Source organism: Strix uralensis, chromosome 5, assembly GCF_047716275.1.
Source record: "Strix uralensis isolate ZFMK-TIS-50842 chromosome 5, bStrUra1, whole genome shotgun sequence".
NCBI lineage: Eukaryota > Metazoa > Chordata > Aves > Strigiformes > Strigidae > Strix > Strix uralensis.
The window spans coordinates 86,863,839-86,883,562 of NC_133976.1; the positions used below are offsets into that span (position 1 = coordinate 86,863,839).

At 39.7% G+C, this 19,724-nt stretch overlaps 1 protein-coding gene across 3 annotated transcripts in view; it reads right to left on the minus strand.

Annotated features, from left to right (window-relative positions):
* Positions 1-19,724, minus strand: part of LOC141944856 (uncharacterized) — a 127,070-nt gene that overhangs the window by 50,968 nt on the left and 56,378 nt on the right. For all 3 annotated transcript variants that reach the window (XR_012629345.1, XM_074872112.1, XM_074872111.1), the window contains one exon: positions 5,652-5,757. Coding sequence is in view for 2 of the 3 variants with exons in the window: in XM_074872112.1 (XP_074728213.1) it covers positions 5,733-5,757 (25 nt within the window). In the remaining variant the exon portion in view is untranslated. The remainder of the gene's footprint in view (positions 1-5,651; positions 5,758-19,724) is intronic.

Here is a 19,724-nt window from a genome sequence, read left to right on the forward strand (position 1 = left end):
CAGCGTTAAGTTTTAGAAATAGGTACCTCAGGAATAACACCCAGACTCAGTAAAGTACCCCAGCATATATTTAGTCTGAAACATGGCAGTTGAGTTAAACACACACTTAAATGCTTTCTTTAACTGGAAACTATCATGAGTTTTTCTGCTGTTACCAAATATGCCCATGCTTATAATTGACGTGGCTGCTGAGACATAATTTCTCTTGAACTACAGACCTTTTAGGTTAGTGGTTACTTCACGTACAAGGCTACCCTGTCCCGGATTACTTAACTGTGTTCTATCTACCACACTAATCTAACTTCCAAAAATATCATCTCAATAATCCTTTACCAGCTTGGCTGTCAGATTCCATAAAGCATCCTTCCATCTCGAACTAGCAGGAGGTAGTTTCAAAACAAACAAAAAGGAAGTGGCTCTTCCTAACACGTGTGTTAAGCTGTGGGACTCCTTGCTACGGAGTTAACGTGGCTGCTCGGAGTTTGCAGGGCTCAGAGGGAGATCACCCAAGTTTAGAGAATAGAAATCCATTGTGGTTACTAAATAGAAAGAAACTATGCCTGGCTGTGTACGTCTCTGGGATGGCTGAACACCAAGAGATTACTTAGTCGAAATATGATATACAATTTCCTTGGTCTTACACACTTCCTTAGGCATTTGGTTTTGGCCAGTGCTGAGGACAGGTGACGGTCCGAGTGGCTGGACAATCCATCTACTGCTGGACGAGTCCTGGGACTAAGCTCACGTGCTCATTCTTATGCTCAGATGTTCCAGCCCTTCCTAGAGGGAGCTCCTACTCCCTGCACACTGCTGTTGAGTGAATGATTAGCAATAGTTAAACAAAACGTAAAATAGTACAGACTGAGGCTTAACCAAATCCTGTTTCAGCCTACTGGTTCAAACTGAGCAAAAATGTTTCAGCATTTTTCAGTTTTTCTGTTTTAAGGAAAAAAACTATCCATTTTTTTCAGTGCCACCCAAAACAGACATGCTTTTAGAATAATAGAGGTTTCATGAATTTTTAATGTAGTTCACTTTTATATTCAAAATTAAATTTCAAGCAAAAAGTTAAAGACATTCAGCAAAATCAAAACTGCTTTACTGATTACCTCAAGTTCTACCCATCAGCTACCAAGTTTAATGAGGTTTAATTCAATCTGACCAGCAACACAGATGTCTCCTAGTATTCTTAGCTAAGACACAGAGCAAAAATGATTGAATCTGTGAGAAACACTCTACTGCCTCTTCCCAATTCCTATCTATTCCTATCAGAATCAGATGTAAGAAGAAATTCCACCAGAAAAGTTTTTCTCATGAGACTGCCAACTGATTCTGCAGATTCAGCTAAATAACAGACTTCTGTGCGCTTCTCTGAACAGATCCTCCTAATCACTCTTTACAGGATACGAGAACAAAATTAGAAAAGGGGAGGGGGACGCGACTAAAGTAACACAGAAACTTCACAGATCTGTATGTGCCATTTAATACTTTGTGAGCAGCCAAGTATTTATTTTCATCTTTTAGGTGGAAATTTTAAGATGCTGAATCTTGAAATGGATTATAATTGTGCCAACTGAAATTTCATTCAAATAGACTTGGCAATCAATTCCACCACTTATAATCCATAAGAAATGCTTTGGCTGCAGTGTAGCACAAAGGATGTAGTTACTTGGAAACATGCTTTCAGTTTCAGCAATGAAAGGCGAATTTTAACGTTTTAAGAAAACTACTGCATTGTGTAGATTGAAGGCGAGAATTTTGTCTCCTGTCTTTATTCTAAGCAGTGCAGCAGTTGCCTTAAAATGCTGAAAATTGCCTTGCATTACCAAAATTGAAAGCATGTTTATGTGATTTTAGCTAGGTGGGATTACCATCAATGTCCATGGTCTCCACATGCTGTTGGAGGCTCACGGTCATCCCAACTGTTGTTTCTTTGCTTTTTGAAGTGCAGGGAGAGAAAAAAAAAATCAAGCTCCTCTGAGGTTTGGGATCTGACCCATCTTTATATCATTTTTAATACTAATTTTCCTGTGGCTTAAATCAATCCTCCCACTATCTGCAAGAGGCTACTGGGATCTGCCCTGTGAACCCCCTCCTTTTCCCCTAGCATACTTCTTTGGGATGATCTCATTCTCCACTCATATATCTTCACATTCCATCTGTAGGCCGATAACTCATAAATCTGCCCCTTCTTTCATGGCTTGTCTCATTTCATCTCATCCTGTCTCATGTCTCTTCTTGGGTGTTTTGTTGTCAGTTATGAGTCATTATAACTCAGGCTTAATTCACATCTGAAACCCTCTTCCCTCCCCGCATTACTGTTCAATATATGCCAGTTAGGTCCAATGAATGCCCCGCCTCAAGAAAAAAAAATAAAAAGGAAAAAAAAAAAATCAATTCATGTTTTTGAACATTATCAAGGAAACCAAACTTTCAGGCCACAAGTTCAGGGACTTCCAACAGGATGGCTGTCAACTAAATCATGTCTTAATTTTTTATTTTCTTCCTCCTCGGTGTCTTCACTGCATTTAGATTTTATAGCTGACATTCAACTAACCACTGCTACCTAGTCTTCATTTGGCAGCAGGAGCTGCTCACGCCTGGGCTGCGTAACAGGTGCAAAGCTGTCATTTTGAAACAAAGGCATCCAACCATCACCATCAACTTAACAGCACCCAGTCACCGCTGTCACCACTCAATGCAGAATCGATGTTCAAAAAAAGTAACCGACACTCCTGCACTTTCTGAAACCATTGCCTTGGTTACAAGATGCAGCAAACAGGAATAGAAGAAGTGGCTAACAATTAACTGGAATAATCCTGTATCGCATTCTTTAGCAGTATTTTGATACTAATTCTTCCTATACTCAACGCAGAGTGTTTTGGAAGGAGAAGGACTAGGGTTTTGAGACTTCCGCAAAGTTTTCCTGTTGGTTTCCTTGCTATCCAACTAGAAAGTCCCATTTCTGCACCGGGGGGAACTGCAAATGCCTTATTTCCTTTCAACTGTGTACAGAACATCCAGTTCCTTTTAAAATGCCATCATCTTCTAGAAATAGACTGTGACAATATACTGATTTCAAGTTTTTCAGGTCCTAAAATTACACAAAATTTGTGAAATAGAAGTACTCCTTCCGTGCAAACCAAAACTAATTAAAATCTTCATCTTGAATACAGCACACTTGTAAGTAGCTTTGTTATATTGTAATTGTAGTTTATTTAGAAAATAGTGTATCTGGGTAGTGTTAGAACCATGAAAGGATTTCAACAAGCATTAAGTGTAATTTCTTCCCCAAAGAAGGAAAAAAAAAATCTTCCTTTCTATAGTAGCTTGTTACTCATCGTTATTCAAATCATATGAGTTTGAAATTTCTAAGAGGAAAATCTGACTTTTAGAATTTTCCTATTTTGAGGGAATTAGAAGTACTGGAACGATCACAACCTGAAATTCTAAAGTAAACTATTTTCTCCATAACTATGAGTTTTTAGAACATTAAGTAAGGTCAGTAATTCATATCTAAAATACTGCATGTTTGATCTGACCACCACTTTTGGGTACAGAATTAGTGCTTAATTTCAGGTTACAGGATGTTCTCCGGCAGTATTCTTCCTATCTATTGTCAATACAATTTGGGTAAGGCTCATTTCTCCTGTCTTAAGAGTGTTAACTGTTTTGAAGGAACTGCATAACTAAGTAGTTAAACACTTTTTAATCTCGAGTGTACTTATTCTCAAAAGGCTTAAAAGTTAAAATTATTTAGATACAATTAATCTTCTTACAGAAAAATAGTATCACTCTTCAAAGTTGGAGAGAAACCTTTCCAAAATCTACATTAGGAGATTCTTACAGCAGTTTCCTGTTCTTACAGACAAAACTGTAGCTCCAGAGACCGAGGATGTTTCTGAAGGCAAATGATCTGGCTCAGGGTTCAAAACCACTTGGGAAAAAAGCAAGTTTTCACCACTGACTTCACATTTTGCAATGCCACTGCTAGCAACTACTTGTATCAGAAGACCAATGTTACAAAAAACTAGCCAGTGAAGACAAAATACTGAAATGAAAAGAACTAATAATGCTACACCATCATTCACTGGTCCCATGTGTTACATCTGTATTACGTGTAGCAAAACCTGGTGCTTTGTGATTTAATATCAATTTTGCATACGAGTTATCTGATGTTCACTCAGATGAAGCAAGCTGCACGAAGTCAAAGAAGCAGTTTGGTAGCAAAATTTGAAAGAGTACATCAATACTGTCTACGAACACACTGCCAAAACCACGGGAATGCACACATAATAAAATACGAACTTGAATAAATATCTGTAAGCTGATACAGCGTGTAGTTCAGGAATTAAAATAACATTCAAAGTGACTTAGCTGTTTACACATAGTTGGTTTTCAGACAGTCACATACGGTACAACATTTAACAAGAGTCATTTTCACATATTAGTGACATAACCATTAGACATATACCCTTAGGAGATACCTCTGCTTTTGTGGTTTTGTTTAAAATACTTAATTATAAATAATAGTTTGCAACGTTAATTATAACAATTTAATGATTGTAACGAGATAACGTAGGATTGTAATGACTATACAAGCAAAATGTTTTCTCTGAATGCACTTTGTATTGATGCATTCTGCAAACACAACTCTTACCTTTACGCCTGTTAGCAATCCCATTTGCTTCACTGAATTAATCAGCTATAAAGGGACGTAGCTGTGTACCGTCAATATCTCTACAGTATTATCATAATACCAAAATGTATGTAATTACTTGTTGCTATTATCAGTTTGCACATCTATCGCACGTCTGTCATCACCTGCTCACAAGGAGCTTTGAAAAGTAATCACATAATTGTTCTCCTTGCTTCAGAGACACATAACACAGACTAAACAGACCTGTGCTACTTTTCCCTGTATGTACTCGTAAAACAAAAATCTATTTTCCTGTAATATAGAAATTTACAACCTTTCTCTAGATTTCCCTTGCTATCCAACTAGAAAGTCCCATTTCTGCACTGGGAGGAACTGCAAATGCCTTATTTCCTTTCAACTGTGTACAGAACATATACACTATTTAAATCTCACTAAAATCCTTGAGGCCTGGCAAGAGGTACACAGGATCTTCTGTCATCTCTGGGAACCAAAATGAATTTCACCCTCACTGCAGGCCTAACCCAGGGCTTACACGGCTGCCAGGATCTAATTCCTGAGGTCACTGGGAGTTTTATAGCGCCTGAGCCCATCAGTAGAGGACAGGCCGTTCACTTTGCTCCAGTGAATGTCAGAAAAGAATCCGCTTTCTCCACCGTTCCTCAGAGGGCCATCAATGCTCTGCGTAGTCATAGATGGTAAAATCCGGCTTAGCTAACTGATGAGATGGAACATCCAGAAGCACCAACGTGCGTTGAACTCTGAGCTGCAACTCTGACACACCACCTTTCCAACTCCAGCTTCATCTTTAAGCTGCGTGGTGGCATTCTGACTAAACAGCTTTAAATCCTTCTTGTGACTTTTTCCTTTCTTTTATGTCATTTTCTCACCACTTTGTGCGAGTTAACAAGAACATTTTCCTTCAAGTGCATGAATTGCAGAGTACCCCACATCATGCACCAATTACTGGTATACGTAACGAAAGCACAAATACCTGAACGCCTTGCAGATTAGTCTCAAATGTCTCCTCTTTGTGCGTTTGGAGTTCATTTTGCCAGATTACTGCTTCATCTTTTTAGGGGCAGCTGGAGACAGATACACTGTAACAGAAGAAGAAAAAGCTATCTGAGTATGAATTTAGTCAGAAACTGCAGAATAAACACAGCAAAAGCCAAAACATCATAAAATAAACATTTAAGTACTGTTACCCCCTACAGTCTGTTTTACTGATAAGTGTGACATATCATGCAGAGCAGATAAACAAGAAACAGTAAACAAACCATGTCATTTCATAGAAAAGGATGGAAAATATTTGCACTGTTCCTTTAAGCAGTGGTTTTGAACTTTCTGAACTGAGCCACGCTCAAGACTATTGGCAGTGCTCGACGCTTTGCTGGATTTAGTGGCTCCTTTGCCAACCTCTCTCCTTCTCCCCTTCTTCAGTGGAACCAGAAAAGCTTTTTAGCTCGAGTACAACATCTCTTCTATGATATACAGACACCTCGCTGGCTTGGGACTACTCACCCAGAGTACACACATTATAGCAAAACTACACTCAAAACCTAATGAAAACTTTCCCTCTACTGGTTACTCAGGAATTGGGAGAATGAGAAACAAACCATTTGTTGTACACCAAGACCAAATCATCTGCCACATAAACTAACATAAGCTTGCACTGAGCAGAGTGATGCTATGCCAGTTCATACAAGCAGAGAATTTGGTCGCTGTGTGTGTAAAAGTCTCTGTGAAATATCTTTAAATTCATAAGAATAAAACCCAGAGAATCCTCTTCTCTCCAGGCCACTAAGAAAATGTTTGTTCTATTTTTGTGAGAGAGTCAGTTCACTGACATTAGCATAAAGATAAATCAACACACGCACACAAATACCACAACTTCACACAGATCTGGATGTTATGGAATGCCCAAAGTATACTTGTTTTCTTCTTGTTTTCCTTGATTCTGCTTATCTTTCAAAAACCCAAAGCAAAACCTGCCTTTCCCTCTAACATCCTTAGACCTTAGGCCGCTGTCAGCCTTTCCCTGGCTGAAGCAACTTGGGTATGGACTCCTCAAAACAAAAATTTGAACATCAAATAAAATGCATTCTCCTTCTCACTGCTTCTTCCAGATCCTGCCAGCCTGTGGTACAGAGTACACAGCAGACATAACTGGTGCACTCTCTCTCTGGAGGTCACCTGGCTAGTCCAGTCATCACATGTATCATAACTGCTTCTAGTCTCGTTGCATCAGTTTACCTATGTCAACAGTTACTGTGGACATGCTGTTTCAATTTAAGGTTCACGTTTCTCTTAAAAAATAACAATCAGTATGATCTGAGTTTTAACACTCCTTATTCTCGTATTTACTGCAAGTGATCACTGGAGCACAGGTCTGATGGGGAGCAGCTGAGGGAACTGGGGGGGTTTAGTCTGGAGAAGAGGAGGCTGAGGGGAGACCTCATGGCCCTCTACAACTCCCTGAAAGGAGGGTGCAGAGAGGGGGGATGAGTCTCTTGAACCAAGGAACAAGCGCCAGGACAAGAGGGAATGGCCTCAAGCTGCGCCAGGGCAGGGTCAGACTGGCTCTTAGGAAGTATTTCTTTGCAGAAGGGGTTGTTGGGCGTTGGAATGGGCTGCCCAGGGCAGGGGGGGAGTCCCCATCCCTGGAGGGGTTGAAGAGTCGGGTTGAGCCAGCGCTGAGGGATCTGGTGGAGTTGAGAATGGTCAGTGTGAGGTTAATGGTTGGACTGGAGGAGCTTCAAGGGCTTTTCCAACCGAGACGATTCTGTGATTCTGTGATTGCATCGTAAAAAAAAATTATGTATTTTGAATTACAATTGGTAGTTGTGTACAATACTTAGTTTCTTCTACCTTTAAAAAACATCTGAATGAAAGTTAGAGGTCATTGACAATAAGCCCTAGCAACCAAACACTATCATGGGCCCGTAACAGGCACAAGTCCAAGTCTCCACTACCCCCTGCTTCTTCAGCTTCTCTACCTCTCCTTATCATTAGGTACTGACGACAGCACATGGTAAAGTGATGTGTTATGTGGTCAAAGGTCACACAGCAGCATATAGGTCTAATTCAAATCCAGTTCCAGCAGCAGAAGACTGACACATTAGTTCCCAGTTTCAAATGCTTCTGCTTGCTAAGTTTTGCCTTTCTGGGAACATCAGAATCTACACACACATTTCAAATGGGTTCTAAAATGCATCTACTGTGCATGTAAAGTACTTTCCATAAAGGTATTCTTTCATTAAATATCACTGAGCTTGGATCTCTCATGAATATTGATGCAAGCCTGAAATTTTCAAAACTTAGGGCAATGTGACTTTAGAAGATGCAATCTTCCCTAACAGCAGTTTCTGAAGATTCCGGGTCCCTTTGAAGATTCCTGAAGCTGACCACCCAATATCACTATTTTCCAATCTTAAGGCAAGGTATATTGTGAAAAGTGATGGAGTGGCCACTATTTGGAAGACATCAGATGATTTACAGATCAGTAACATCCCATGGAGGTCAAAACCATGTCCTTTCCTGGTAGCCAAATTCTGTCATTATCAGCAAGTACATAATCTCACTAAAGTAAACTGTAAGGCTAGACTGGAAAAGGATAGATAAAGAAAACTCCATACACTGAGTCACTGTAGGGAGTCTAAAGCTGAGTATCTAATAATTAGTCTTATCTCTATCAAGGTGCAACAGAATAAGCTGAGAAGTGCAAGAATGCTTGACAAGGCCCTAGGGCTCTTCACAGCTGCAGAGAAACCTCATTGTTCTGGAGAACTTTAAGGATGGTCTCACGTGGAGAGAACATGAGAGATTTCGTTTTTGTGCCACGCTGCTGATGCGGGTATCTGGAAGGTACATTTATCTACACACTCTTCCCTTCATACAAGCCACAGCGATGCCGAAGGTTCGCTGTTGGGTTCCCCTTCACACGGCTGCTCAGGCACGGTGAGCAGTAGGTACACAAAGAACAGCCTCTGGGGCAGCCAAACTTCTGCTGTCTTGCGAGGAAGCCCAAAGGAAAACTCACTTTAAAGAGAGAGATGGCTTCCTTGAAGTTCTTACATTTCAACCTCTGCTTTACACAAGACTTATTCAGGATGCTTTAGTTAACACAAATCTTTAGATTTAGAGATTTACTGGTGACTGTTACACATTCAAACAGCAGCTGACACTTCACCCTCCAAATTGAAGGAAACACCCAGGAAAACAAGGTGGTTCCTCCTTCCCCGTGCTCTAATACAAACTGGATGATGTGTAAGTGCTTGAGTAACAGGTTTATGGGACTCTTCCTCCAAAACCAGAGCAGTTTCTCTCCAAAACGTACAAATGATATGACACCGAACTGATAGGGATCATGTATCTCTGTAAAATACAAGTTTCATTGTCCTTCTATTTTAAGACATGGTGGTAACTAGAATAGACATGATATGATTGCTTCTTCCTAAGGTTCACAGTTGTTCCCTTTTTCCATCAACATTTTGCTGAATAAGCAGGGCAAATGCTTTAAGCGAGTCCTGACTGCAATGTCCTGTGCAGCCATTAGTCTGGTTTTCTACAGACAGCAAATTCTTGTTTTATGGGCCATCCCTTCAACTGTCTGGAGGAATCGGGGTGTTTCAGCAATCCTTGTTACAGCTATTTCCTGTGACCAACCACTTCCATATTCTCTGAAGAAAATAAAGAATCAGTTATACTAAAACCAAAAGGGAATGTATGCATTTTTCATTTGCATGGTACTGTGGACTCACAGCTTTCTTCTACCCATCATGGGTTTTTTGCAAATTCCCATTCAAAGAAAGTGGAATTTTGCCACCGGCTTCAAGGAGAGCCGAACAGCTTTTGTGTTCACAATATCCTTTTCCTTGGGCAGCACAAAATAGTGCACTTGGGATATAAAAATTTGTTTGAGTATGAAAAAGGACCCAAAGCTTCTGTTTTTAATGCCCCAGCCCTTTCAATGCCTACAGCCCTCCAGTCAGCTGCACTACTTTTACAGAACAGGGGAGGAAGAGAAACTGGAAAAAACACCGTAACTGAAATACAAGCAAATGACCTAATCTACAACATGGATTTGTAGCTAGCCTGATTCCACTGCCAGAGAAGTCCAAGACAAGCTTTATCTTCAGAGAACACAACAGAAGATCTTTACTCAGTATAATAAACTGTGAGCAGTTTGCACTTTCATATAGTTAAAACGTATTGACCATAGTTGGGTCAAGTGGGTGGTTACGCCACACGATTTTTTTTTTTCAAGTTTTCTAATGCTCTCACAAGGTCCAGAGCCTTCTTTCTGCATTTTCTGAGAGAGACAAAAAAGAAACAGGGTCAGAGGGGAAAAAAATGGGAGGTCTGGTTACCCTACACCTTCCTTTCCAAAGCAGATGACAAATTTTATCATTCTTCATGATTAAGTTTTATTACCTGGGTTATTGTTGAGGCTTTCAAGTCTAAGTTAATTCACCCCAACATCAACTGACAGAGGAAAATCAGACCTTTATTTACACTGCCTGCAAAAAAGTATTACTGGCAGGCTGAAGCACACAGACAAAAGCTAATACCTTTATCTGTTTCATGATTTGTACAAACACACTCTTTGCAGCCTCTAGTGCACACCTAGCCATTCCGAAAATCCAACAGCTGCACAGTACCACTGACATTTACACTAGACTGGGTGATTGAATCCACAAGGAATACCATTTCAATAGAAATTCTGCCCCATAAAGTGACTATCATATTCCATAGATCTGTTCTCTGCCAAACGCAACTGGTCCAAGTCTGCCATCATGTGTCCCATCTGCCTCTCCAGTGAGCCTGTACCGGCAACCTCACGCAGATAAATCACCCGAGGAGCTTGTTCCAGGAAGGGCCTCTAACACTGCATGTGGAGAAGGCAGATGGGATTTGGAGCAGGCCACACCTTGATCATCCTGAGAAAATGCCACTCCTTAGCCAGCCCCTTGCCTGTAATACAACACATAGAAGGGACTTAACCGTAGCCATTTCTCTCCAGTCCATAAAACAGAGTAACAGCACTGCTCTGCCTCACAGGGTACTTGCAATGCTACAACCAAGAGCCACAGGCACAGTCTTTATTAGTGCTGAATGCCATTATAATGATTTGAAAAAGCCAAACTTAACATTTAGAAACTGACTGAAGTCAGACCTGACTGGAGAGTTTAAGTTAGAAGATGTACCTTACAATAACCTAATCTAGTTCAATGAGACTGTCTATATCCAATCCATATCGCTACTTATTCTTAGAGTGGAACTGCACTACCAAAAATACTGACTTGAGATGGCCACGAAGAAAACGTGCTAGCAAAAATTATTCAGAAATCATTTTAGCCATGTAAAATGCCTATGCTGCTCTGACATGTTCCATCATGAAATAGTTCACAAGATTCTGCCTCAAAGGTTACACTTATTACTCGCATGTACAGAAAACAGGACTTAGGACAAACTGTATTTTAAATACAGGGGACTGAGGCATGGAAGAATAATGTTCACCCTCTCCTAAGAGATAGTGCAAAAGACTATCCAAAGTAAATAAATAATTTGTGAACTATTATGCATAGGATTTTTTTTTTTTTTCAGTTAAACATTTCTTTCCTAATCCTTTTAGGACTAGAATATCATTAGTCTAATTCAAGACTGTGTGCCTTGTTTCCTCCTTCCCCCTCAGAACAAGACCATACCAATCAGTGTGTGTTAATCTTGCAAATCAGCTTCTCTGAACGGCTTGCTTTTCTCAGCAGCTGTACGCTGGCTTCATCATGGAGCTGAAGTCAGCTGCTCTGGTACTTGCCACTAAAACGCAGAATGTCAATCACTTACACTGCTCATGAGAATTAGCACAACACAAGTCTAATTAGAAACTAAACACTGTGTTATCTGCAATGATTCGGAGATGGAGTAAGTTGATGCATGTTTTAGGAACCTTTCTTGCTGCACAGTAGTTCATGATAACACCCACCTCACAGCTCATTAGCGAATCAAAATATTATACTGTATAAATACTACTTTGCTCTTTTACATTTTACAGAAGCCCCAGGTCTCAGAAGCCTCCATTACAGAGTATATGTGATTTAGTTATATTGGAACATTGTAGGAAATGGAAAGCAGCCCTGACTGTCCAAAAACAGCAAAATGGAAGCCAATATACTGTATACTTTGGTCCTCTCTCTATAGAAATAGTCCCAACCAGCCTCAAGACATTTTAAACTGAAATACATATTGGCAGAACACAAAGAAACTATATACTGTATGACACTGTACATGAATTCTCAGTACTTCTGCGCTGGATTTATTTCTTTCTCTTGCTCTTTTCTGCAAAAAACAATGTAACCCACTATAAATCTAGACGGCACTACTGCGAGCTTCAACCAGAAATCCAAATGCAAGGAGGGGGAAACCTGGCAAAGAACTGGAATCAAAGATGTAAATGTTTAACAGCAAAAGAAGGACATGAAAGGATATGCAGCTGTTTTGCTGCACGGTTTCTCAAAACGGGAATTGGAGAGCACAAACGTAGACCACGTTCTCACTCCTAGTTGAGATAAACATTTACAAGCTATTAATTTTAAACAGGAAGACGTAACATTAGGACACGACCTTTAATTTCACTGAGTCCGTGAAGGCAAACCACCACAGCTCTACTGCAGTGCAGTTAAACATCCAAGAAGAGGTGCATAGTATTCCACTGCTTTGTTATTACAGGTGTACTTGATTTTAGATTCAAGGAGGAAGGTGCAATTTTACGGCTGTGTGGAAAAATCTTTAAAATGCTTGCGGGTGGATGTCTAATGATGCCAGACTGGTGTTGCAAAACATAATATGAAGATAAAGCATCGAAGAAATCGTCTACGTGCCAATGAACAAGCATTTAGGTAAATAATACTAAACCATACACGCACAGATTTGGTGTCATTACGCTACTATTACAGATGCGTACCCTGCTTTTGTTCTTTTAAAAGGGTGCAATTCTGATGTGTTATCATTAGCTTTCTAGCTGGAAGCCGGTGGAACTTGAAATACACCAACAAAAGATAGTGGAAGATTAATTTACAGAGAAAATCTGCAGATTTTGAAAAGCCACAATCTACCTGTAGCTTGAAAGATGAAACACATTTCTTGTTTGTGTAACATTCCCCACGTTTCCCATCTAGAAATACGTGCAGACAATTTTTTACTGTGGGAAACTATTAAATACATAAGATACCGCTTTGTATTAATGGGCAAGTATGTATTTATAGCATTTTCTTATAAAAATGAAAGCAGGGCAAAGGCTGAAAGGTGACAAGCTTGGACTTTTGTATCCCAACCTGAGACACCGTATAGGTGGATCTCCTGCACGAAGCTGAATACTTTGAAACCTTTGGAAGGGATATCAGCAAGGTCTCAAGTTTGGTTCTCCAACACTGACACTTCCAGAATTACTAGTAATTTTTAAACCTTGGCTCACAATCTCTAAAATAAAGTTCTGTAGCATCCAAACAATCCCTGATAGAATCCGGTAACTCCGTAGGGGAAAAAATATTGTACACATATATTAAGGGTAAAATTATTCTCCATTGTACAACTGGCTTCTCATCATTGAGGGCCTTAAATAGACCCTCTGCTTTAGCTTACTAATACTTTCCATCAGAAGAAGACTGAGGATCCCTTCAAGAGGTTTATTTCAGGCTTAGAATACAGTTAGTTCCAACACAGGCTGCAACAGAGTACCCAAAGCTCTGGAACATGCAATTCCGAAAGCTTGAGAATTTTTTTTTTTAAGAAGCACTAAATACAACCATGACTTGGAAATATGAGCTAACTGTACTGAAGTAGACAAAATCCTTTGCACTATTTAATAACGTGGCAAAATGCAGCTAATGCTGTATTTTAATTTTTAAAATTATAAATACTATTTATTGAAAGACAAGTATACTATTTGCTATGATACAAATATACAGTGTTTTGTGAGGTTCTTTAATTTTCGGTTAGGTCACTCATATAAACGTGATTTTTAGCAGAAAGTTTTTTCCATTCTAGAATAAGTTTTTTCCATTCTAGAATACTTTTAGTGCCATTTAGTTTTCTTCAACAATAACATGTGCAAAACAAGTATTTCCTGTGACTCTGGGAACTGTTTTGGACATCAAGACTAGGGTTGCAATCCACATCCATAACACACTGGATTGAAATCTCAGATCCTAAAGCATATGTTAACTTGATGAAAATCAAAACTAGTACTACTGTGTCCTTAGATAAAATGCAAACGGCCTTCTTGCAAATGATTTCTCAATGCATTGCGGGCAGCAAAGAACATTTAGGAATTGTATTTTATATTTCTGTCATCTTTCACCTGAAACGTCTGCGTGCTCAACAAAGACTAACAAAGAGACCTTCCACAAGGTAGCAGTGCATTACGTGATGGTGAAAGGAAGGTACGGAGAGATAAGTGACCTACAGAGGCCGTGCAGGAGGGCTGCGGCACAGCTGAGAGCGGAGCCCTCACCGCCCCGGCCCAAGCCCTCTGCTCTAAGCACGAGCTCAGTTTCCCTGGTTGGAGAAGCACGTAGGAGGTGTGACAGAGAAGTCTTCTACCCCACCTTTTAGGAGGACAACTGTTTGCAATCTTATGAAGAGAAAACCACGTTCAGCTGTTACCAGGTTTGGTGGGCAATCCTGGACATGCCAGTTGAGAATTAGGAACATGTTTTAAAGTACCTGGACAGCACCTCATTGGAAGCTGGGGTACAGATTTCTAACTTCAAATAATACATAATTCTAAGTAGGCACAGGAATTACCTGAAAGCTTCTGCTACTTTTCACTCGACTTCCCATTGAGAACATGCGATAACTGAAATGACCTTGCTTGCCATATCCTACCTACGAACATTTGAAGAGAGTATGTTTCTTTGACTTGGGTCTGTTAAGGGACAAATATGAAGAATCAAAATTTAAAGCAACACTCAAATACTGGTAACCTATTTGTAAGCATTATGACAGCAAACATATCAGCATTAATTTATGATTAAAAATTCAGGAAAAAGTAAGGTGAAGAGAAGGGAAAAGAAGACTTGGGAAACACATAAAAGTCACCAAGTTTGTCCTACTCTAATTAAAGAACAGTCCCAGATGGCATTTCCAGGCTCTGTAATGGCACTGGCATGTCTGATTTTGCTGTAAAATTCTGATTTTATATTTGTTTCATGAAATTTACTGTCCTTGCTTAAAAGTTTTTTTTTTTTAATAAGAGATTCACCTTCTATTTATATGCAGATGAAAATGATCTAACTTGAGATGGAGCAGTCTTATGAATCAGGCCCAGAGACATTTAAAAAAGGGGGGGTCTGCTTTGTGCAGAAAAACAAGTACAGTCCATTTGCAGTTTAACAAAACACTAGGATCTTGTTGCAAGGTGTATAAAGCTAGATGTTCTTCTCTTAGTTCTAGGACTGGTTTCAGGTTATAAACATTATGAGCTGTTTTTTCTGAAAATTAATTGCTATAGATCCAGGCCAGTGTGGTCAGGTGAAAAGCAGCACAGGGCAAGACTGAGTAATGAAAATTTCAGTTCAGCCTCAAAACACATTAATAAAGGCAACGTCTTAAAAAATATGTATATACATACATAATGTATATATGTATGTTTTAGATAGCTCTGTATTTCTGGTAATAACTGTGGTTATTGCAGAGAACAGTAATTTGTCCAAACCAAACCATAAATAATTAAGGCCAGGATTTCGAAATCGGATCTGTGTGGGTGGATTTTTGCACCCCCGCGGATTCAGTGGCAGGATCAAAGATTAGGAAAGCCAGAAATACACTCAGAATCTGAATATTGCTGAAGTGCAGCACCTGGCATTTCCAGCACGGGTAAAGGTCTGTTTTCACTGCCACCCTCCCACCCAAATGCCTGACGAACAAACATTTTCAAAGCAGCAAACCATCATATTCTTGTCCCACCCTCCCCACAGCAGCCAATTCCTACCTTTGAGCCAATTCCTTCTTTGAGTTATGAGTTAGAGCTAAGGAAACAACAGAGCTGGCATTTTGAGCCTCAATTCTCCTTACTATTCCAATTAAAATAAGTTTAGCTTAAACCCCTCTTCCCAAGCACTGATTTTTTTTTTTGACTTTCTAAAAAAATCACAGAATCATCTTGGTTGGAAAAGCCTTTGAAGCTCCTCCAGTCCAACCATGAACCTCACACTGACCATTCTCAACTCCACCAGATCCCTCAGCGCTGGGTCAACCCGACTCTCCAACCCCTCCAGGGATGGGGACTCCCCCCCTGCCCTGGGCAGCCCATTCCAACGCCCAACAACCCCTTCTGCAAAGAAATACTTCCTAAGAGCCAGTCTGACCCTGCCCTGGCGCAGCTTGAGGCCATTCCCTCTTGTCCTGGTGCTTGTTCCTTGGTTCAAGAGACTCATCCCCCCTCTCTGCACCCTCCTTTCAGGGAGTTGTAGAGGGCCATGAGGTCTCCCCTCAGCCTCCTCCAGACAAAACCCCCCCAGTTCCCTCAGCTGCTCCCCATAAGATAAATAAAGTGTTTATTTTTATTTCAGCTGTTCTGAAAGTCATCAGAGAAAAACTACACCCGTTCCTAGTGGTGATAGTATGGAGCAGGGGCAGAACTTCTGGCTCCTGCTGAGGAAGTCGTTGACAGCTGTCACACAAGAAGTCACTTGATGGTGACAACTGGACAATAACTGCCCACAGACTCAACTTCCACTTTTGGACAAAATTACTGAGAATGCTGTCAGGTTCAAGCATATGAACAGAGTAGCCTTATTTACCCAAGTTGATTGAAGGACAGACATGGAGAGATCACAGCGTTTTGGTATTACCCTGGTGTCCTCCTGAGAACTTGCAACGGTCACGTATTAAGTGATTGCAGCACATCTACGAGCTTTTAACACTGGTCATCAGGAGACAGTACAGACACTGTCCTGTCCTCTAGAAATCTTAAAGAGTTGCTGACCTACTTTTTCTCTTCTAGAAATCCGGAAAAAAAAAGCCCTGCTATTCACTTCAACAAGTCTTGGTCACATGTTGGTTTTCCTCCTGCTCAGTATGTCTGTAAGGTAACGAGGGAGGTTTATGTCCAACAGGCATTTCCGTAGATGATGTTCAGTCCCTTTCAATTCAAACATGTCTGTCAAATACCCTGGCAGTAACTGGAAGAGAAACAGGCTGTGAATGAAGGCCATAGAGCTGCAACTCAACCTCCCTAAAAATGAGGTATGTTGGTTGTAGAAACTTAAAAGATCATCGTGACGATGACTGCAGCTGTCCCTGGGGTTTTTCTGAGTGTATGTTGCCAGGGTGTCAAGCACGTGTGTACATGTCATACTGGTTTTTTGCATTTTTGGTAAACCTGTGTTTCTCTGGATACAAGAGAATTTGTTACAATTACATTTGGGAACCTTGACTTAAATCACCACTGGAATACAGCTCCCATTCATGTAACTCCCAGGTTAAAAGAGAAAATACTAGGCCAACATTAGAAAGAATCAGTCTAGATGATGTCCCCCAGTTGCCTTAATTTGTGGGAGAAATTCAAAGCTGATCAGCAATTCAGCTGATTTCCATGGAAACAGGATTTCAACTCATGAATCAAAATTGCATGAGGGCCAAAAATTCCAAACACAGATTATAAAAATATTTTTCCACATTGGGATTCTCAAAATAAAAGGCAAATAGTTAAGCAGAATAGGAATAATAAAGTCACAAGGGACTCGTTTTTCATCATCCACGCTATCTTTGCTTTGTATGGTACATATCTACCTTGTATCTACACACTTACATTCTTTGAGTATTTCATTAAATGCCCTAAATATCAACCCATTTTCATGGTTTTAATATCTTTAACAACTTAAAAGCAGAAAGCACCTATATGTGGAGAGGACCCATCAGCATTTAGTTGAGCACCTGACCACAGGTGACCTCAAGATCTGGACTTAAACTTTGCTCAGGGGAACAGCTAAATACGTTATTACTGCATTTCCCCGTGGAAACATTGCCAAGAGCATTCTCTGCTTCAGAATTATCACTTCTCTTGAATACCCAACAAAGAATATACGATTATTCCTCTGGAACACATTTGGAGTATATGATTTCTTTAAGCAAACAGGGCTCACTGTTATACTTTTGCCTTGGTAGTAACTGAGGCTCTTGAAATAAAGACTTGCAGTAATATTTAACACTAGCAGTGACAAAGCTATGTAAGAATTAGATTATTTCATAATTGTCAGTATTTCACCAAAAGAGGTTTTAAAGTCCTCTTTCAGTTTACATCATTTCTCATCATCTACAGAATAAATCCAAATGTGCAAATATCCAGTTCAGCTCCAAGGATACAGAACAGCATGTGGTATTCTGCATTATACAAAAACTGCTTAATGTGTTAACATCTTACTGCCTAGGGAGAACTTTTTCAGATCACGTAACTTGGAGAAATTTTAAAACCTCTGTAAACATAGTGTAGTGTTAAGGACATGACATAGGTCAGATTTTAAATATATGATTAGCAACTTCAGCTCTTAAAATAATGAACAGATTCCCTTCCAAACTGAAGAGTAGCAACAACAACAACCACCAAGAATTGATTCAATAGCTTTAACTGAAATTACTGGGAGTCCTTCCATTCCATTCAATGAAAATTTTATCTGGCACATAGCTGGTGGTTTGTTCATTTGTTTTTTCTTGCAAATATCTTTATTATTTGGTCAGATCTTTAGGATGGTTGAATATTTTTCCATTAACTTTTCAGTTTTATGCCCAATTTTCTTTTTGAATAAACCACATGTACTGCAGATATATAATGAAACCAAGAGAATACTTCAGAACTGTGTATTTGTTCTGCTATGGTTTATTTATTCTTTCTACATATTCCTGGGTTTAAGAAACCTTCAAAGCACTACCCAAAATAAAACAGCAATGTTACACGTAACTTTTTAACTCAAGGAATCAGGGTTTCCTAAAGATAGCTTCTAATGAAAGGGCTTTTTTTTTTTTTTACACCACCTTTACTGATGCAATTATATTTAATCACTATTAACAGTCAAGATTTTTAGCAGCTAGATGAAGTGTACTGTATTAGCTTAATAGCTGTATCTTTCTCAGACTTTTCAGATCTTGTTTTTCTTTTCTACTAGAGCAGAGAGCTAGGGGATTGGAAACTTCCAGTGATTCTTCTGTAGACTGAAGTGGTTTAACTGTGTCTGCTCATGTAAGAGGACAACTCTAATTCTCACGGGTCAAGGAAGAGAACAACTGAAAACTACATTACCTTTCCACATTAGCCAGAAGCACATATTTTCAGAAAGCAAACAGGACAGAAAACATTAGCTGCTGTACCAAAAATATACAGACATAAAATAAAACAACTCAAGAAATCTGAGACTCAGATCTCTTCAAAGTTTTATGAAAGAGCAAGCCCACGCATTTAGAGCTAAACTGGATGAATCCATCACATGACTCAATACCCCAAAGAAAATGTGGCACGTAGTATATTAAGTTAATAAAAAACAAACAAATGTACAGCTAATAAGTCTGAAAATTCAAACCTTAAGTTCCTCATTATAAAAGCCACAAATGACTTTCTAAGCAGAACTACCCAAACCACTATGCCGTGTCCCTTGGGACAATCAGTTTTCCTTCTCATCTTCTTTGCTGCTTTTGTACTGATGCATAAAAGTTTAGTTGTCTGGGGCCCAACCATTTTCAGGCAGCTTTGAGCAGTCACCAGTCTAGCGACGAGATGATCATACGTGATGAAAGGACAAGGTTAACTCACAATTTCCGAGTTAGTGTTAGTGTTTCATGTACCACGTGATGAATAACAACATGAGAGGCCCTTATTCTTCTAAAACATAATTGGCGTTTCTTTAGAGAACAGTGTAGAGAAACACAAAAAATGGGGGTAACATTCAGGTCATGCTCAGATGGATTAACTTCCTGGTGCCTCTTTCAAACATTGTCGTCCTACTTCTCTCTGAACCGCAGATAAGTCACCACAACTTTCCTCTGGATGTGCTTTTCATGCAAACATCTGGTG